The sequence below is a fragment of the Mauremys reevesii genome, linkage group 18 (genome assembly GCF_016161935.1).
Source record: "Mauremys reevesii isolate NIE-2019 linkage group 18, ASM1616193v1, whole genome shotgun sequence".
In the NCBI taxonomy this organism is placed as follows: domain Eukaryota; kingdom Metazoa; phylum Chordata; order Testudines; family Geoemydidae; genus Mauremys; species Mauremys reevesii.
This window is the reverse complement of record NC_052640.1, coordinates 6114404-6136252: the sequence shown is the minus strand read 5'-3', so window position 1 is coordinate 6136252 and position 21849 is coordinate 6114404. Positions and strand designations below refer to the sequence as shown.

General features: G+C 37.0%; 2 protein-coding genes across 18 annotated transcripts in view; one reads left to right on the top strand and one right to left on the bottom strand.

Annotated features, from left to right (window-relative positions):
• Positions 1 to 21849, top strand: part of RAD9B (RAD9 checkpoint clamp component B) — a 22974-nt gene extending 1125 nt beyond the window's left edge. For 4 of the 16 annotated variants that reach the window (XM_039505150.1, XM_039505139.1, XM_039505138.1 and 1 more), the window contains exons 2-11: positions 1153 to 1223; positions 2218 to 2367; positions 3816 to 3930; positions 7053 to 7152; positions 11853 to 11959; positions 15669 to 15775; positions 16276 to 16340; positions 17448 to 17570; positions 18371 to 18662; positions 21354 to 21849. In XM_039505150.1, the coding sequence (XP_039361084.1) occupies positions 2278 to 2367; positions 3816 to 3930; positions 7053 to 7152; positions 11853 to 11959; positions 15669 to 15775; positions 16276 to 16340; positions 17448 to 17570; positions 18371 to 18662; positions 21354 to 21485 (1131 nt within the window). In that variant the 5' untranslated portion in view covers positions 1153 to 1223; positions 2218 to 2277 and the 3' untranslated portion in view covers positions 21486 to 21849. The other 12 variants (XM_039505145.1, XM_039505147.1, XM_039505146.1 and 9 more) reach the window with 8 other exon arrangements.
• Positions 11258 to 21849, bottom strand: part of PPTC7 (protein phosphatase targeting COQ7) — a 43653-nt gene continuing 33061 nt past the window's right edge. Inside the window, exon 7 of one of the 2 annotated variants that reach the window (XM_039505154.1) lies at positions 11258 to 11276. The gene's annotated coding sequence lies outside the window, so the exon portion shown is untranslated. Of the gene's footprint in view, positions 11277 to 21725; positions 21807 to 21849 lie in introns of those variants that run through there. The other variant, XM_039505155.1, reaches the window with a different exon arrangement.

Here is a 21849-nt window from a genome sequence, read left to right as displayed (position 1 = left end):
TCAACAGAATCTTTCTTTACATTCGTTTCAGTGGTGTTTCAAACGAAGTGCTGCAGCTGCCAGTGCCAAGGATTCTGGGGTGCATAGATGGAAGGAGAGGGAGAGTCAGAAAATCTGGCCTCTAATTCTGATTGCTATTGATTTGCTGTGTGATCTTGAGCAAGGCACGTAACTTATCTGTGCCTCAGTTACCCCATCTATAAAATGGGCATACTGGTTCTTACTCGCTTATAAAATCAATCTATGAAAGAAAGTGTGATACAAGTTCAAACTATTAGTAGTAGTAGTAATTCTTTGGATACAAGATTATCCCTACTTATTTAAATTGTATTTTAAAGAAAGCCAGTCTTAGGGAAGCATTATTCTGATCATCTTTGATGTGATGTTATTTTAAGATTATTATGGTGGGTTTCCTAGTCATTAATGTAAATTATCAAGGTACTCCTATATTGTTTAAAAAACTATTTCAACCATACAACCTTAAAGTTTCTTTCAATATATACAGCAATAATCCTTAAATAAGTTAGCTGTTTTTATGCCTAAAAGCTAGTAGTCCTAATAGCAAATTTCAGTATAAGATCTAGACCAAAACCATTGCTCTTGTGCTTCCTGATGGCTTTGTAACAGTATTTTAAGAACTAACTCTGTTAATTGAGTAGTGCGCCACTGCTGACCTGGTGCACAAAATAAAAGCAACTACAGCTTGGTAATTTCAAGTTTGTGTTAAGTATGGGAGGTAGGGACTCAATAGGTCAAATACTGGAGTCCTACTCAGTGGAAATTTTGCCTTTAATTTGGCGGTATGCTTTTTCATTTTTGTTTAATGGCTTCAAGGCTCCATGGCCAGATTTTTCAGCTGTGACCACTGGTTTTATATGTCTCAGTTTTTAAGTGACCAATCTAATGTACCTTGGGACTGATTTGTAGAAGTGCTGAGCAGTTGGGTTTGTGGATGCTTAGCACTTCTGAAAATCAGGCCCATATTATCTCAAGTTGGGCTCCTGAAACTGAGGTACCCAGCATTGGTGGCAACTTTTCAACCTGTGGTGCATTTCTGCTCCATTAATCGGGAGACAATGTTATATCACTTTTTTTTATTATTTAACCAAATACAAAATGCAAATAGCACATTTCTTTTGTCTTCTCTTACAGTGTTTGGACGAGCAATACATGCCATAGCACGAATTAGTGATGAGTTTTGGTTTGACCCAAATGAAAAAGGTGTAAGTGCATTTTGGTTGTTTTTTTAATAATTTAAATGGCTTTTTATGGGAAAATACAGTCTCAACATTAATTTAGGTAGCTTTTTGAAAAATTTTCTATACATGCCTTACAGCATAATTCAAATTATCTTCCTTACCGTCTCTCATTTTTGGCATGGCCACACTCCATTTTGGGGGTATCATCTTAACTATACGAATGATATCATGGAAACTCTGTTCCTGCTTTTTATAGTTTTCCTGCTTTTTCATAGTTGCCAAACTAGAATTTGTCTATGACAGTAGGATCACTGCCACAGATTTTTAATGACAAGTGGTCAGAGTCTCAGTTTTACATCTAATTTAAAATTACCTCTTAAGACCATATTCCAGCATTTCTTAATTTCTGACTCCTGCAGAATTGTCAACATCACTTCCTGCAAAATTTGGCATGTCTGTGGTGGTCTCATTCAGACATGTACTGACCAGGTCCAACCCTACTTAACTTGTGCAAAGATCATAGCTTAAGTTGGGGTGATTGCAGGCCATCAGATAAAAAATGAAGATATTATATTTTTAATTTGTAATGTAAACCAACCTTCTCATATAGGCATTAATAGACCCATGCACACCCACTTGGATGAGGGAAAGGAACTATTAGATTTTGCTACCACAGGCTCTGATCCATCAATGCTCTTAAGCACAAGCTTAATTTTAAGCATATAAATAGTCCCAGTGGGGTAAAGTGGAACTATTCACATGCATTCATTTTGCTAGATTTTATCAACCAGTTCTGACTAGTAGTAGGAGTAAAACTGATTTGTTTAAACATGATGATGATGTATGTATATGCATCCAACCAACCATCTGCTGTATTTATTATTAGATGTATACATACATATATCATGTGTTTTGTTCTTTGATATTGGAGTATAGAATTAAATAAAAATATATATTTCATCAATTTTTGTTTATAGTTTCAAGATAATAAAATATTAATTTTTAATTATATTTTTAGCTTGCTCTAAGATCAGTGAATTCTTCTAGGTCAGCGTATGCATGTGTCTTCTTTTCATCTATGTTTTTTCAACATTACTGCTGGACAGCTGAACCTGAACTGTGTCAGAAAAAAAGACAGTTACCCCTTACGTGTAAATTAGTAATGAAGGTAAATCTTAATGGAATAGTAAAGATGACTTTTTAAACAGCAAGACAATTCAACTTTCCAATGGAATTGTGAGTGTTGTAGGGGACAGAATGATGTATTACTCTATTTGAGTAGAATTCATCCTTTGTGGAACTGGGCACCATTTGTGGTCTTTAAAGCTCTAACTTGTAGCCCTCAAGACAACTGAGGTAGGAACAACATTTGTATTTATGATTAGACATGTTCCCTGAGCTATGCCCTGCAGTTTCATCAAAACTGAAGTGTTTGAAATAGCTTTATCACTACAGAGAGGCAGTAGGGGGCACTATGTTTCTAATATTGCCTTTGACCATTTACCCTGCTGTCCCAAGAGCAGTGAGCCAGGAACACTCTGGGAAGTTACTGTCCCATCCCTCTTTCAGCTATTTCATTAGCTGCCCTGTTGGGCACCTGTTATATTGTAGGGGTGGGAAGAATCATAGAATATCAGGGTTGGAAGGGACTTCAGGAGGTCACCTAGTCCAACCCCCTGTTCAAAGCAGAACCAATCCCCAGACAGATCTTTACCCCAGTTCCCTAAATGGACTCCCTCAAGGATTGAACTCACAACCTTGGATTTAGCAGGCCAATGCTTAAACCACTGAGCTATCCTTCCCTTCGCTCCCTTTCCTTCCTCCCCCCCAAAGGGCACTCTGGTTGGTTCATTCCCTGCTTACTTGCCTGTCTGTGGAAGCTATAAGGATATCAGGACAGGAGCTTCATAGGGCCTACCTGAGACTAAGAGAGCAGCAGGTAGTAAAAGGTGTCTCACTTCTACTACACAGCCATCTATGTCAGCCCAGGAGCGGGGAAAAAAACAAAGCGGGAAATCAACAACTAGATAGGACTCCTTGATTCTCTACCCCAGCCTAGGTTACAGCAGTCTTTAGTCATGGACCAGCTGGGGTTATCCAGAGTGAAACACACACTCCAGCCACTATCCCTATCCCTATCCCCCCCGACATGCCCCCCCCCCGCACCATGGGCTGTGGGAAGGAAGGGGGAGGAGCTAGCTATGTTAGCTTTACAGCTATCGAGGCGTCTCCAGAAACCCTATTTTTAATCTCTACAGTGCCTGAGCTTTCCAAAGGAAACAGAACATGGCAGAGAATCTGCCACAAAATATTGATTTTGGGGTTTTGACCTTTTGAAATAATATATTTGGTCCTCAGGTTAGAAAAAATTGATGCTGCTGATGTGCACTAAATACTATTCTTGGAAATAAAAATACAAATATATTTGTATGTACAGAACTAACTCATGGATCCATCTTTCTCCTGTGCTTTTGCTAATTTAATTCGTTTTAATTGTGTAGATTTGCTTGACTATTGCTTTTCTTTTTATGTTTCCATTTGTGATTCACATGCTGTTATTTAGCATTCTTTGTGTTGCTCTTAAGGTGCACACTATTAATGCACTTTTTCTTACAGTCAGTCCTCCCTGTGTTTAGATGGCTAAACACACTAGAAAGGAATGTAGAGAAGTGCAACATTTATACAAATGGTAATGATTGTCGTATAACTTTTAAGCTCTTCTGCAAACATGGTAGGTTAAATGTAATATGACTTTATAAAAACATTAAGTAGTTTAAACTTGTAAATATTTTGTCACCTTTGTATTTTTGATTATTAAACTTATTTTCTGTCATTGGCAAAATGTTATGCCTAACATTTTCCATTATAAAAGATTCTTGTAACCATTTCCTATCTTTTGGGTGCTTGACTTTGTAAACTAAAAAGCTTTGCAACCTAATAAAATCTAAAGTGGTTTTGTATAATATAATATAGGACAGTAGTGTATCCAGTTCTCATCTGCTGTTACAGACTGATTTTCTCTTTGGGCTGCAATTACTCATATGATAGATGATTAATTTTTGTTAATTTCCTCACAGTATGTAATATTACTTTTATAAAAGGTTGATGTTTGATGATAGTTATTTAGGGGAACTTGTCATAACAGTTGTGTTCTACAAAATAGGCATTTAGTAGATGGAATAGCAGTTTCACATCATAATCATTAACGATGTTTGTTTTCATGCACCTGGTCCTGTACAGTAAACATGGTGACTATAACAAGATTTATTTTATGCCTCAAATTCTTTGAACGATCCATGGTGGCATATGCTGTACTGTGTTCATCGTCCAAAGAAATGCATGTGGCATGGGGAATAGAACTCAAACTTCAATTCCCAAAACATAGGATACTACCACACTGAGATAAAGGAGCTGCTCCATGAACTGACAGTATTAGAAACTGATACATTTGAAGAGGTCTTGGGATAGTACAAGGAGATGTACCTAGGAGTAATTGGATGAAGTTAAGAAAGGGAAAATGTAGGAGAAATATCAGGGGAAAACTTGGATAATGAAATCTGGTACAGTAACTCCTCACTTAAAGTCATCCCGGTAAACATTGTTTCGTTGTTAAGTTGCTGATCAATTAGGGAACATGCTCGTTTAAAGTTGTGCAGTACTCCCTTATAATGTTGTTTGGCAGCCGCCTGCTTTGTCCACTGCTTGCAGGAAGAGCAGCCTGTTGGAGCTAGTTGGTGGGGGCTTGGAACCAGGATAGACCAGCAGCCCCCCTATCAGCTCCCCGCTCCCCTAAGTTCCCTGTGCAGCAGCTGCCCAGCAGGCTAGCAATTGCGAGCAGTTCAGCTGTCCCTCCCCCCACTGCCATGTGCTGCTCTTGCCCTCTGCCTTGGAGCTGCTCCCAGGAGCCTCTGCTTGCTGTGTCAGGGTGTCCCCCCAACCCCTACCCCCCACTTACCCCTTCTCCATATAGAGCAGGGGTGGGATACAACAGGGCTCAGGACGGAGAGAGCTGGCCACAGCTGCTGTCTCAACTTCCTGATCTTTTTAAAGGCAATGTACTTAGAATGTGGTATCAGCATATTTAAAGGGGCAACGCGCATCTCTCTCTCTCTCTCTCTCTCCCACACACAGGGTGTGTGTGTGTCTGTCTGCCATGCTGTCTCCCCTCCCTCCATTAGTGCTGCCTTGTAGAGTGTGAGGCTACATTGAGGGCTCAGCGGAATGCTAGTTCATCATTTAGCAGTAAGGCATTCCCTGGGAAATATCCCACCCTCTAACTTCACTTCAACCAAGCTTCACAATCATTGCCGTGTACAGTATTAAATTGTTTGTTTAAAGCTTATACTCTGTGTGTGTGTGTGTGTGTGTGTGTGTGTATATATATATATACACACATAATATATATATATACACACACACACACACACACACAAGGAGAGAGAGAGAGTTTTTTGTCTGGTGAAAATAATTCCTATATAATAGTCTTTTGTCTGGTGAAAAAAATTTCCCTGGAACCTAACACCCCCATTTACATTAATTCTTATGGGGAAATTGGATTTGCTTAACATTGTTTCGCTTACAGTTGCATTTTTCAGGAACACAACTACAACGTTACGCGAGGAGCTACTGTATAATAGTGGAATAGTTTCCTCAGGGAAGTAGTGAATGCTTTACTGCATGCACATTTAAAAACTAGGTGGGAAAAAATACTGAAAATGTATTATAGGGGAAAACACCTGTTTCGGCAGTTAGATGGACTAGATGATCTAATCAGTCTTTTCCATCTCTAGTTATATGGTTCTGTGAATTTATAACAGGTCTGACATATTCTGTCCAGTAGAAGACAGTGATGCACAATCACTTTCTGCTGTAAAATAAACCCTTAAAGTACCATTATAATTATTTTTGCCAGTATGGTACATAATGCATTTTCTAATATGTGAAACATACTTTTTTATATTAATAAGCTGAAACAATGTATTATGGCTCAAGACAACAAGTTTGATTTAGTGCTAGCTTAATGTGTGTGCTACACTGAAATAACAGATTTCTTGACATATGTTGTTTGGGTTATATTTAATTTTGAAAATTTGCATTTTAGAGGTGTATTTGGAAAAATGTAACAGTATATCATTTTCCCTTTTTTAAATTTGTTTTAAATTTCTTTGTATTTTTTTAAACTTGCTATATATGTACAGAGGACCTGAGAGCAAAAGTTTATTCATTTGATAAACTTTCATGTTTTTATTAATACAAATTATTAATTTGAATAGTGGAGTAAAGAGAACCTGACACATACATTGATAGTGGAAACGAGCCTGTGACATCTCTCCATATCCACCACAGAGCACTAAACACCATCTTTCATAAAACCTAAGCCTCAGAGTATTTGGTATACTTGTATGCCATCGTAGATGGTAATTAAGATAGCTATTCAGTAAATGTTTATAGAAGTTTATTATTTTATTTTATTTTTTTTCATTATTATTATACCAGCCAACCACTGTGCCTTTCTTTTACACCCAAAACACCAAATGTGCTTTCTGGGAACTAACATGCCTGACCCTATGTTCTTGCGGGTCACCTGAGATTCGCAGAGAACTCTTGAGAACCACAAGTTTTGGAAGTGGAACCTTCAGCTTTTTTCATGATGAAAGAATTCCTAGGAAACTGAGTTAAAATTCATGAAGTTTCCTATACTTAGGCAACCTATTCCCACACAGGGCAGAATGGGACCTTTGTTGGTTTGGTTTTTTTTTTTACAGAGATTAATTAAAGTGTTAATTTAAATTTGTTAAGTTTAAGATAATATGCAAACATATGTTAATTTCTACACCTATGCTATATCTTTAGGTATTGTAAAAACTTATAACCTGGCTTTTCATGAAAGTGAACCTTTACAAGCTGTTTTTTCAAGGCATATGTGTCCTAATGTACTGAAGATCCAGTCGAGGTAATTAATTCAGTATATTCTTTGTTTTAGAAAAAATATAGGAGAAAGTAGTGCACTCAGAGTCCAATTAAGAGAATCAGGGATGAACATATTTTCGGCACCTAAATGTCACATAGTAATAACCAAAGTTTGATTAGTTTCACCTACTATACTAAATAGTACAACATCTTGGGGACCTTAGGTCATGGCTGCATCAGCCCTGCCATTAATCCAGCTTTGAGTAAAGTCGATAATGTATAACTAGCAGCTTTCAGAAGCTCCTACAGAATATAATAAATACTGAAGTTGTGCTTGAGTTGTTTAGACAAAGGCATCTAAAGGTAAAATTACAAACTTGATAATAGCTACTTACAGTGCATTTCTACTCTGAAAAGTGGCTTTCTGTAATAAGCATGGGATTCAACATTTATTGTCTCTCCATGACTTCTAGATTAAATTTCCTCAATTTAACAAAGAAAATTATGATTGTCTGACTGTCATTGTTGCAAACTCCACCTGAAGTCTGAAAATTGAGCTGGGTTATTTTGGCTCCTGCGTTATTGCTATTATAAAGATTCTAAAACTGAACTTAGTTAACAATTTTGTTGGTAATGATGAATGTGTTAGATACAAATCACGTTTTTCTTCCCTGGTGGCAGCACTAACAAAGGTAAAAGATAGCAAAACTTTATTTTTGTACAAAAAATAAACTTTGACTGTATATATTCAACATTGCTGTTGAGTAAGAAGGTTTCATGTTTACATAGTCAACTTCTCTCACCTTAACCATCCTTTACCATTATTGATAATTGTATATTATAGTTTATATATTCATAGTAAATACATTAAATATTGGTACAGGGGAGAGATTACTGAGATTATTGTGAAACAGGTGTTCTTTTACCACTTCTTCTGGTGAAGGGAACTGAGGTATATGTCAGGAGTATGACTGTGATATTCTGAGTATTACTCTTGACAATTAAAATCGTGATTGTGGCAGCTACACTACTGCCCCAGTTCAGGAGAAGATGTGAGATATTTAATCATGCTGCTACAGTAACACTAAATGATAGCAAAGCACTTCCATTTCATATTTTGAAGCAGGAAAAATAACTAAAAAGTTACCAAACAGCAGAGTAGACTGATTTTCTCTCACAAAGCCTTGTTTGCAAAGACCTTATTATTGAAAATTACTATTAAGAAAATAAGCAGTGGAATGTTATAGCAAAAATATATTCATATAATGGTTACCAATTCAAAATTAAATATCAACCTTTCTATAATAGCCATTAGGGGGACAAGGTGGTTGAGGTACTATCAACAACACTGCATACTATAATGTACATTGGTCACTGCACAGAAGTAATTATACTATGCACTTGAAAATACCAGGGATTTTGACATGCAGTCTTACTTGTCTCAGTCAATTCTTCGAAGTAAAGAAATAGTTCTTATCCGTAGTTTTTTTAAAAAGCCACTCTTTTGAAGTTTGAAATCTTTTGTTTAATATTGCTTTTGGGAGAAGTCATCATTAGTTAGGAAGTATTTGGACATTCAGTAAAAACAGCAGTAGTATCACAAACATATATACGCCAAACCTTTCTACACTGTTCACTGAAACATTGCTCTTTTTAGGATTTTTTTTAAGTGCTCCCTGCTTTCAGCAGTTTAATTGTTAATTAGCAAAAGATACAGTTTTCAAACTGAGTTTAGCAACAACAGGTCAGTTGCTGCAGGTGCAAATGCTATAATTAAAAGATTATTTAATATCTAATAGTCTTTGTCCAGGGGTGGCTCCAGCCCCCAGCACACCAAGTGTGTGCTTGGGGCGGCATGCCGCGGGGGGCGCTCTGCTGGTCGCCAGGAGGGCGGCAGGCAGGCTGCCTCCGGCGGCTTGCCTGCGGAGGGCCCACTGGTCCCGCGGCTCCACCAAAGCCGCGGGACCAGCGGACCCTCCGCAGGCACGCCTGCGGGAGGTCCACCGGAGCTGTGGGACCGGCGACCGGCAGAGCGCCCCCCGCAGCATGCCGCCGTGCTTGGGGCGGCGAAATGTCTAGAGCCGCCCCTGTCTTTGTCCAATACATATTTGTACATCAGGCAGGCACATTTTCTAGTGTACAAAAGGGAGCTAAGGTACACGGAAGATATTCCAGTTACTTGGTCAGAACCAAGAGCTGTAGTCAGGGAGAATATGTCTTGAGAAGATACCTCAAAGACTTAGAGCATGATCCAAAGTGCACTGAAGTCAATAGAAGTCCTTTCATTGACTTTATTGGGCTTTGAATTAGGCCTTTGTTGTGGTATGAAGATAGAAAGGTTTTTAATTGTCCATTGGCTTTTTGTGTATAGTTGGTTTTAGCACAAGTCAGAAAAAAAATCCAATGATCATATTAGCATAAGTAGAAAAAAGCTAAATATTTTTACCAATGGGACAGTGAAGTTTGGAACAAGCATTGTAAGGGTGCTAAAAGTACAGTTCTTAAACATGCTGTGACAACTGAACATATATAGAAAGATTTTAGCTAGTCTTCTGAAAAGCAAATTCTAGAACAGTGAACAAGAGCAGTCTGTTCCTGTAGCCATTAAAAGTGTATATAGGTTTTTAAAGTATTTACCTATACAAAATAATATTAGCCTGACAAAGTATATCTCGATTGGTCTTATATTGACAAACTTGCTGTTTTTCAGAGATCATGCCAGTGACATTCTGGAACGCATTAGCTGCTTCTTAGTGTGTTTAAATACAGGACTTGAAGACAGACAAATTGAGTTTTGTAGCAAGCTCTATCTTGATCCAATATCCATCAAAGTCAATGAGAGTCTTTCCACTGACTGCAGTGTACACTGAATAGGATCCTGTATCTCTTTGTTCCTCAGTTTCCTCATCTGTAAAATGAGGGTAATAATATTTACCCAACACACAGCATTCTTAAAAGTATTAATTAATTACTATTTGTAAAGAGCTTTCAGATCTTCAGATTGAAAATGCTGTAGGAAAACAAGATATTATTATCATTTAATTTGGTAACAAGACAACAGCTGCATAGGCAGGTTGGAAGATCCTCCTTAATATCATTTGTGATAAAAGCACATCACTACCATTTTGAATGCTTGACATAAACAGCTACAGTTCTTCCAGTATTTTTAAATATTTAAGTTAATAGCATTTCAAAAACAGTGTAGGGGATTTAGGTCCATATCTTTCATTAATTTTAATAGATAATGTGTCTAAATTCCCTGTTTTCCCTATCTCAGTTTCATTGTTCATTGTTCTATAGAAATAGAAGTCTGTAAAGCCACAAAACAAACTTTACATTATATTGTTTTTGTAACTGAAATAAGTATTTTTAAAGACTTGGTGCACAGCTCACAGTAGGAAGTGACTAGGTACACATCATATGAAGGCCAACTGTTTATAAATATTTATAATGTTACCTATAGCATGACTCTGAACACCAGTATGTGCAGAGTAGACTTTTTTTAAATTAAACATTAATTCAATAGAGTTGACAAATTGGTAAACATCCATGAAATTTGTCATGAACCTGTTTTTTAAAATTGAAGCAGTTCATGATGTAAAACAGATATGTTTTTGCCAAGCTGGAAAAACTGTCACACTTTACTTTTTTTTTAAAAGAACAGTAACAAGGATGTAAAGTAAGAGGTCATATTTTTTTAAATATCAAGAAGTTGATACTGTCATGATAGGCTACACAATAAGGAATACTTTTAAGGGTCTTAATAATTCTCTGCCTTGCATAAAATATCTTCCATCATGGATCTTTTTTTTTTTTTACTTATGATTTGGGAGGAATCATTCTCAGTGTAAAAAAAGGGGAAAGGGGAGTGGTCTTGGATTTTTGTCCACTTAGTTTCTATATTGCAGTAGGTCCTAGGGACACTAGTCAAGGCTCCGTGCTCCATTGTTATATAGACTATACAGATATTCAGTAAAAATAGGGTAATTGCTCCCAAGTACTTACATTCTATTGTTCAACTTAATGAGATTACTCACAACACATCAACTCAGGAAGCAGTGTTGAGGGGTTTTGGAGAGAGCTGTGTCCCAGCCTTCCTCTTCTGGAGACAGAGTTGCCACAACACCACAAAGCCTTTTGGGGGTTGGAACAGATATGTCAGGATTCCTTGGGAAAAGAATGATCAATGTATTTCTTTTTGCAATCAGTATATGGAAAGACAGCCATCAATTCAACCTGTTTGTCTGTAGTAAACAACATTTAATGCAATAATTTTGCTTTTCCATCACCTGCAAATTTATGAAAAAAGTAAAAATAATAAAAATATTGCTGCTGGATTCTACTGAAATTTGTGATGCATAAATGTAAATTATAATGGCAAATATATCTAAAATTTTTATTTGGCTCTTGATAAATTAATACTAAAAGGAAGACAAAACCACATTAAGATTGTCATAATTATCATGATAATTAGATATTAACTGTTTAACGGTACTGGTTAGATTAAAATACAATTATTATACATTATTGAAGCATAATATATAAAATCATAACCATATACTAAAAGAAAAGAAAATACAATTAAATCACATTTAAAAGGGGGGATAATACACAACAACCTATATTTTCTCTTGAAACGTTTCCAGCTCTTATGGCAAAGTGACACTAATTTTTGTTACTAACATGAATAGATAGTAATTTGTTGTCTAAATTAATCTTAACATGCTATACAAAATTTCTTAGGCTGCTGACTGATATAATGATTCATTTTCCAACTTGTCAAGAGGAAGTAACTGTAGCTGTTACACCAATGAAAGTTTGTTTCAAGAGTTATACTGAGGAAGAAATTGGTAAGAATTAATTCACAATATTTTTGAAGGATAAGGGTGCTTTAAAACCATTGAAATAAATAACTTTGCATCGTGGTGGGAAAAGGTATCACATGGCTGAAAGTTAAACTGATTATTTAGATACCTTTAATGAAGCTAAAGGTATGCAGAGGGTTTCAGGTCAAAGAACATGCCAGAATAGAAAATTAAAAATAGGACTGTAACCCTTAGAAGTTTTTGAGGAAACCTGTACTGGTGCATCAGTTAGACTTTTTTGGTATCAATAGTAGATGCCAGCCAGAGCAGTACATCGAGCTAAAATTACGCAATTTGCTGCAGGCTTGAACTGAGATCATTATTCTACGATAGCTGTAAAAAAACAGCAACAAACTGGGAGAGGAGGAGAATTTTGTATTTAAAAAGGAGATAAATATTTAAACATAAATAACATCATTGTAATGGCCATCATCAGCAGTGAGCATATTTCTAAAAGTTAATGTATGACAGCAATATTACATTTTAGCTGGTCTAGTAGTGTTATGTTGTGCACTAATGTGTGAGACTATAAGATGGAGAGAGTGTTTTCCTGACATCTGATTTGGAAGTATTTTGAAGATATAACTGTTTCTAAAGCATAGTGTTCTTGTGCACGGCACCAGAAAGTGATGCTATAATACAGTTTTACAATGGTGTAATCAATTCATACACATTTTGAGGGAGACACCTATAAATGTACTTTGTCACTGGGTGCCTCATGTGAAATACTTGCCACTACATTTGGAGAGTAGGACCCCATGCTTTTGCATCCTTCCTGAAATGGTCCAGTTTGATGGTGGTTCAGTTAAGGAAAAAGATGCTTTTGCAAGCAGTGGGGGGGGTGTATGGATTGATGTGAGGGACGGCTATAGAAAGGGAGGGCAGAGAGGCTCAAGTAGTAGAATGGAGCAGAGTGTGAAACAGAGAAGAGAAAACAGATTACATCTTCAAGAAGTAGACGTTATTAGAAACGCGCATACATTTAAAGAGGATGAGTAATTTGAGAAAAGAAACTGCATAAAGATTCATGAAGAAACAGAACTAAAAGAGGAGAGTAGGAAGAGAAAGAAGGGAGGGACAAAGGAGACGTAGTACTTTTTTTTTGGTATTATAAAACATTTGCTTAATAGAACATATTAAGCCACATTCTCTATATAAACTTGTGCAACCAAAGCAATATTTACACTTTTGAATATATGATTTAGTGGTGGTTTGGATGTCTATAGAAAAAATAAGCCCTGAAAAATGGCCTTGTGTTGGAGACAGAGAAGGAAGGGATGACACCTCCTCCCTAGACCATTTGCTTAGTATAGGTCCTACATTTTGTGAGTTGGCAATTTAATTGTGGTTCTTCTACCTTATAGAACACTACAGGGTTATTGTTGCATGTTCAGCTGTGCATGGATGGAGGTTAAGAGAAGAAAATTCCAACAGGAAGAGTAAAAGACTTGAGACTGGGAGTAATTTATAGTACTGTTAACTTTGAAAGACTTTGCTTTCCACAGGAGTTCACTATTCATACTGCTTTAATATGTTCTGCACCTCTCTGAGACTCACACACACATAATAAAAATGTCTTTATATTTTCTTTCTGCACGCCTTCAAAGATGGGCACCCATGAGTCAAGAACATTTCATTCTTCTTACAGTAACTAAGAGAATTGCAATGTTCATTATAAATGATATAATGCTTAAAAATGAACTGCATAATATTTTCCCTTGTTTATATCAATTGTACAATGTCAGTGAAAGACTATTTTGTTAAAAAAAATCAGGAAACAGAATCTAAAAAAAAATCTAACTTTTTGGCCTTCTTTTATACTTCAGATAGACTTAATCATAGCTGACAGCTATTTAAAAAAAATGCACCATAGCAATTGCCTCCATATGAATGTTTACATTTTAAAATAAACTCTTAAATAAAAGCTGATGAATACAGGGTTTATATTGAACACCATATCAACACTGAAGTCAGTGGGACTTTGCACAAGGGACTTCAGGGTGAAACCATAGGATGAAAAAAATGTAGGGTGCATTAAAAATAATTGGAAATCACCATTAGAAGTTGTTCTAAGTAATATTTTTAAATGCTTTATTTAATGTACTAGAAATCTTAAACTAACTTAAATAATCAAAAATATTTGTCTTTAACTTCTAGGTTACAGGGTAAATGCTAGAATTTAAATAGCTTTAAAAAATGGTTAGACAAACTATTACATTAAGCAAAGCATTTCAAGAGTATTTTACCTAAAACAACTTTGACATCTGATTTACAGCTCTCTTAAATGAGATGTAATTTTCTGAATTCCAGTCTTCCTCGTGACATTGTCAAGACAGTAACTTCCAGTTTGATTGTTAATTATTTGTAGTTGTTTAAACTTAAAATTAGTTTAAAAAGTGATTTACTCTTCTTTGTGATTAGATGGAATTATTCTATTTTTTTTTCTAATACACTGTTTTCCACTGTAATTGTGATAGTAGGGTTACTCTTGGAAGATAACAGGTGTAAATATTTTGACTGATATTATTTCATAATTATCAATATCAGAGTCAGTATACAGTAACTCCTCACTTAACGTTGTAGTTATGTTCTTGAAAAATGCAACTTTAAGCGAAACAATTTCCCCATAAGAATTAATGTAAATGAGGGGGTTAGGTTCCAGGGAAATTTTTTTCACCAGACAAAAGACTAATATATATATATATATATATATATATATATATACACACACACACACACACACACACACTCAGTATATGTTTTAAACAAACAATTTAATACTGATACACAGTGATGGTAATTATGAAGCTTAGTTGAGGTGGAAGAGTCAGAGGATGGGATATTTCCCAGGGAATGCCTTACTGCTAAATGAACTAGCAATCGACTGAGCCCTCAAGGGTTAACTCTCACGACACTATACAAGGCAGCAGGAAAGGAGGGAGGGCAGTCAGAGACCCACACCCTGTGTGTGAGAGAGAAAATGTTCATTTCCCCTTTAAGTAGCTGACCCCAGGCTTAAGTACACTGCCTTGTTAATTAAATCAGCTTGCTGAGACCACAGCTACTGCCTACAAGCTCCCGCACCCCGCACTGCTCTATGGAAGAAGGGGTAAGCGGGGTGCAGGAGCAGGGGGAGACACCCTGACATTAGCCCTCCTCCCCCCATACAGCAAGCAGGAGGCTCAGAGAGCAGCTCCAAGGCAGAGGGCAGGAGCAGCACATGGCAGTGGCCGGGAGGGACAGCTGCACTTGCTAGCCTGCTGGGCAGCTGCTGCACAGGGAACTTAGGGGAGCGGGGAGCAGATAGGGGGGCTGCTGGTCCACCCTGGTTCCAACCACCCACCAGCTAGCTGCAATGGGCTTCTCTTCCTGCAAGCAGTGGACAAAGGAGGCGGCTGCCAAACAACATTATAAGGGAGTACTGCACAACTTTAAACGAGCATGTTCCTTAATTGATCAGCAATTTAACATCAACACAACATTCACCGGGAGGACTTGAGTGAGGAGTTCCTGTATATTTACAATAAATACTCGTATACATGTTTGTAAGTTATTTGTTAGACTTTTACAATTGCTGGTCCAAAAGACATCTAGTTTCAGGGCCTGTGAATGCAATCATGGCCCCACTGACTTACTGGGGCTAGAATTTCACCCTCTGTTTTTAATCCTTGCCTTTCTTGTAATTTTTGAACAGATTTTTCAAAGGCAATGCACACTAAAATACATCTTAATCCAGATGAATTTGACTACTTTCAAATTGGAGTAGACTCTGAAGTAACATTTTGCCTTAAAGAACTGAGGGTAAAGATACAAATAAAATGTTCTTGATAATAGGATATTTTGTGTATATATAATGTTTAACTATGGCGCTGCAGGACTCTCACTGAGGCAGCTGTTTTACAGTGCCTCACATGCACAGTGATATTTACTACCTGGATGAGTTTTAGCCATAAAAGCAGGCTTCCTTTTAGCACTGGAGCTTTACCTTCAGAGGGTATGGTGGGGAACAGGGAAGTGAGGATAATTTGTTGGTAAAAGCTTGAGGTTTGAGTAAAAATTAATTTATTATACATGTATTTAAGATTTTATAATCTATAGCTATAATGCATCTCATACTAGATGTGGAAAATATTATCTCTGGGAAAATCTCAGGGCACAGAAGGCAAGAATGTATACATGTAACAGTAGATTGGTATCCCTAATCCATGAAGATTAATCCATGGGAATAATGTAAAGGAAAATGTAGTGTTTAATATTTGTGTTTTAAGATACTTTAATAATCCTTTCTTTTCCATTTGTAGGGTCTACTAGCATTTGCAGAGGCTACTAGCGCTACTGTCTCAATTCATTTTGATGTGTCTGGAAAGTAAGTTTTTGGGAACCTAACTGTATAGTCGTATTTTAGTAACAGCTCTGCATTCAATTTTCATCTGCAGTCTGGTTTATGAGTAATATTTAGCCATTACAGTGGAACTTCAGATTTATGAACACCTCAGGAATGGAGGTTGTTTGTAACTCTGAAATGTTCATAACTCTAAACAAAATGTTGTTCTTTCAAAAGTTTATAACTGAACATTGACTTAATACAGCTCTGAAACTTTACTATGCAGAAGAAAAATGCTGCTTTTAACCATCTTAATTTAAATGAAACAAGCACCAAAAACAGTTTCCTTACCTTGTCAAATCTTTATTTTAAAATTTCCCTTTATTTTTCAGTAGTTTATGCTTATCACAATACTGTACTGTATTTGCTTTTTTTGTATCTGCTGCTACCTGTTTACATACTTCCGGTTCCAAATGAGGTGTGTAGTTAACTGGTCAGTTCGTAACTCTGGTGTTCATAACTTTGAGGTTCTACTGTATATCAACAAAGTGGTTCCCCTTTAAAATAACCAATAGCATTCACTTATTAAGAGCTGGGTTTGTAATTAACCACAGTAATACAAAAGTTGAATAGTTTGTTAACAGATTTAAGGAGCTTACTTTTATATGATAGACCTTATGCAAAACATAATTTGTCTGATTTTTCTGGATTGCTGAGCACCCACACATGCCACTGAACTCAAGGGAAACTTCAGGTGCTCAGTACACCTCTGAATATCAGGCCATCAGTTTCCTTTTCTGGGAACAGTTAAGGAAACAATGTATTTAAATCTGAACTTTGAGCACTTGTCCACAAGTTTGGAAGCACCTTTGGTACTAAATTATTTTAAGCACAAAATTCCATAGTATGTACTCACTGCAGTATATAAAGCTGTAATGGGAAACAAAAAAGTTTCTCATGTTTCTTAAATAAGTAGTGAATAGAAATATTCTCTATACCAAGCATCTTTTTTTGTGTGTGTGTGTGTGTCTATATTATATATATATCTGTAGAAGTATATGAACTAGCCTCCTTCCTCCCCCCCCACCAAAAAAACCCCACAGATATATGTTTACACATACAATTCAGTCTCTGATTTTACATTTTTAGACCAATTGCTTTCAGTATTGAGGACATGATGGTAGAAGCCAGCTTTGTTTTGGCTACATTAGCTGACATTGAAAATAGGGAATCCTCTCAGCAATCTCTATGCCTTTCGCAAAGACAGAAAAGGTAATGCAGGATTTAGGATTGTTTTGATATGCTGCTCCTAAAGGTTGAACATCCATTGTCCTTTTTTGCAATTTCCAATTATGTTAGATTTGAGGTGGGAGGGAAAAGATGTACTGGTTCTTCTACAGCATTCATTGCTATGACAACTCATATTAGGGCATTTGCACACAAGTGAGATGTTCTACTGGGTTAATAGGATGATCAGGTTCAGATTAAGGAGCCTGATCACAAGATGAAGAGCTGGTATGACAACTTGAGACCCAAGACAGTGCACCAATTATGAGGGGAGGACACACTCTTTCCTACTTGCTGCCTCTCCTATCCAGAGTACACATCTATCTTTCCAATACTATGGTGGCACTTGTCACCAGAATTTCTGACAGCCAATATGTGTTTAAAATATTGTTTGAGTTGCCTGTTTCATCTTTCTCATTGCCTTTTCAGATCTCTCCCTATTTCTAGTTTGTGGGGATGGCTTTCTGTAGATTTACATTACCTTCTCAAACACATGCTTCAGGTTCATGAAATGGACTGGTGCAATACCCTCTCCTTAGGCGTACAAGAGGAGCCAGCATCAGGGATTTTCAGCAGAACAAACAGCAGCACTCTTACTATTGTCAGTTTTGCCTGGGATCCATGAAGCTTGGCTGGGGGGAAAGATCACACTAGATGAAAGCCTAGTTCTAGAGTCATCATGCTTTTCATTAGCCATTTGTAATATCTATTTATTTATATGGTTTTATTATTTATCTAGTAAGACATCCAAAGTCAGGTTACTAACGTGTCTGTTAATCCCTCAGGCCTACCTTGATGAAGGCCCATGCAGATAATGTTGAAAATGTCTCAAACAACTCTGCAGATAATAATAGTAATACAGAAACAATAGCTTCAAAAAAGCCTTGTTGGACTGAAAGAGCACATATCAACACAAAGTTACCTGTAGAGTGTAGGAAACCTCTATCAAAAGAAGATGATGTTATTCCCATAATCTCAAAAAAAGACATGAACAACATAGAAGTATTGGACATGAGTGCAGCAGGTGACATTAAAATTGTGGAGAAAGTAGTACCCACATATTCTGATCAGTACAAGGTAAGAAGAATTCCAAATCAAATCTATATTGTAAGCTAAAGAAAAATGAGTTTTGCCCAGACAGCAAAATAATACTTTAAACTAGTATTGTTTAGTTACTAAATGTAGTTCCATTTACCACACCAGCGTTCAGTTTTATATAAATTGCTGTTTCAGTCAAGTTCTGTGCAACAGTATGATTTTCAATATTTGTAGAATCTACAATTAAACAGTTTCCCTATAGACAGGTCCCCATGTACTTTGCAGAACAATGGACCCAAATTCTGTGGCCATGTTATTTCAGTCTACTACCCCACAATGCCCTTTATTCTCCTTCCCTTCACACCTACCTAAACTTCATCCACCACAGAATTATTTTTACCAGGATTTTTTTTGGAGTGAGGATTTTTTGCTATGCTGTACTTCCCAAGTTCCCATTATGTGCTGTAGGAGTCCAGGTCAGCATCTTTCCTTCCATTGTGTGCCAGGGAGTTGCGGAGGAGGTGGGTTGGCTTGTAACTGCTTCAGTGGCCTATCTGCCTGATTCCTCAAACCTTAGCTGTTGTGCTGTTCTCCAGATATAAGCAGCTAAGTGGGGCTATTCTGTGGCTGCCCCCATGCCGTAGTTGCAAACTGAACTCCAGTTCTGGCTACTAGATGACCACTCCACCCCACCCCCAACTGCCTATACAGTCCTACAGACAGCAAGCACTATAAACCAATTAACTCCTCTTGTGAGGAAAGCTAAGGAGCAAGAGGCAGCCCTGGTAAAGCAAGAAGACAGAACAAGATAACAGACTATAGGTTTCAGCAAAATTGCAAATTTTGCAGCAAAACACTGACCTCCATATCATCATGGAAAAATTGTAGATGTCACAGCTATGGAGTTGTGGAATTCAACAGAGCCCTGCTTTTGATGAATGGGATATTTCAGGTTTTACATAGAGTACATCTGATAAACTGGCTCAGTTTATGCTTGATTCACTTTTTGAGGTTCTTCCATCATAAAGAACTAGAATTTTTTCTTCCTGTAACAGGTACATTCCTTTGCAATCCACCAGGTCTTACCTATAGCTATCTTGAGAAATAGTGAGCTTTATGTGATGCCTATTGCTTTATGGATTTGAGAGTATGCTTTAGTTAAGGTGACAGTAAAGTAAAAGCTACACTGGAAACCAGCACAAATAAATCTGACTGGCTGGAGACTAAATCCCCTAAAAAAAGTCATTTCATATCAGGGCAAGTTCTAAAAAGAGCTTGATCTGTAAAGGAATATTAACTATTGCATTTTTAAACTAGCTTTCTATTATCTTAAACATAAAATCAAAAGTTTTCAAATCAAATTTTTCTCTTGTAATACTTATTGCTGAACAGCCACTGACACCTGGTATTGTCCCCATTTTACAGATAGAGGAAGCAGAGGGAAGGTGACTTGTCCAGAGCCTCTCTCTAGTTGATTTGGTACTAGAAACCAGTATTTCCAGCTCTATGCTTGCTCCTGAGCCATAATCCTTCCCTCTTTAGTTTTCCTCCAACCCCCACACTTAAGTAAATTTGTTCATGTGGGTGCTTGCTGGTTTCCATGGACCAACATGGTCACATTTCAGTGCTTTTGAGCAATATTACTGTTGTTTCTGAGTGACTATTTAATCAAGTTGAATAGGTATGTATTGAGACATGAATATGAAAAATTTATTTTAAAATTAAAAGTCTGTGTTTCCTCTTGGATTTATTAGTTATTTTCCTCCCTTCCTACTCAGACCAGGATTTGAGCCCAATTCTTCCTCCTCCACCCCTTAGAGGACACCTGTTTGCTTCCTATTACCCCCACCTCATGCTCTGACCTGTTTGCCCTGCCCCCCCCCCCTTTTTTTTTTTTTTGCACAGAGAACCCTCACAGGAACACACACATGCCAGCAAACACCTGCCCACAGAGCCTTTTCAGTGTCTACTTTAAGGCAGTGGAAGGCTCCATGATTATCACTACCTGTTAAAGTTGTGTCTGTGAAGAAGATGCAGCAGTAAAATCCAGGGCCTCAGCAGATGTCTTCCAAAAAATGGCAGATGTGCTTGCTTATAGTATTAGCTGCTTCTCTCCCCCTGTTGAGGAGGAGTGGCTTGTCAGTTATTTCTTCTCCCATCTGACCCTTTCCTTTCTACCCTTCTGAAAAGGTTTAGCAGTAGCTACTTCCAACCTGTTTCCAGAGGGTTGGGAAGACCAGGTCTGGCAATAGCTTCTTCATTTCCATCTACCATATATAAAGTGTATACATAGGAGTGCTGTATATTCAAAAACTGTGTCCTATGCATACCATAGCTGCAGATAAGCATAATCTCCGCTGTTTCATTTATGTAGTAATATTTTAAATATTTAGGATTTAAATATTTACATCTTTCCCCTGTTAAATTCAGACCTCTGAGGCAGCATTATGTATAGGTCCAACTGTTTTCCCATATCTAGACTTTCAAATTTGCTTTAAATACAGAATTACAGTGATTGCAATTAAATCAGTTGGCAAATTACCATACACTTGTACACCTCTAATGACAGCTGGAAATACTTGTAGATGCCAAAGGTGTTTGTTAGTCTACACTGGTTACTTTTTAATTATTAAATAATGTGCTTGCCAAAAAGACTTAATCAGCAGAAAAAAATCCCAGGAATATTTTGTATGTACAAAAACTCACTTTATTAAATATTGCATTTTCCAGTTTCATTCACTTTTCTTTGGAGCAGTTTCATTTAAGGAGCAAGATGTCATCAGCCACACACTCCATAGTTTGGCCACAGCTAGTGATGCCGAAGACGATTTTGACAATGAGCAGCTCTCCCAAGTTGTCTAGGGATATGTAGTGCCTGTACAACCTTTGCACAGATGTTTACATTCTCTTTAGGTATTAAAGTGTATTTTACATGCATAACGAATAGCTACAGGCTATTTTACAAACTTGTTGCAACATATCCATTATGGAAGTTTCCTAAGGTTTTCTACTATTTTTAGATTACATAGAAATTAGAACAGTAAATAGAAACTGCTGTTGATATTTGTATTTTATATTCTAGCCTATTACTAGTGTTAGTAATTTTGACTTTAACACCTAAGGCGGCTAGAGTTTCAAGCTCTCAAATGAACAGAGCTTGTTTGATTGTGCAGGTTCCCTCTTCTGCAATAAAAATACATAAAAGGTACTGGTTAAAACTCTTCAA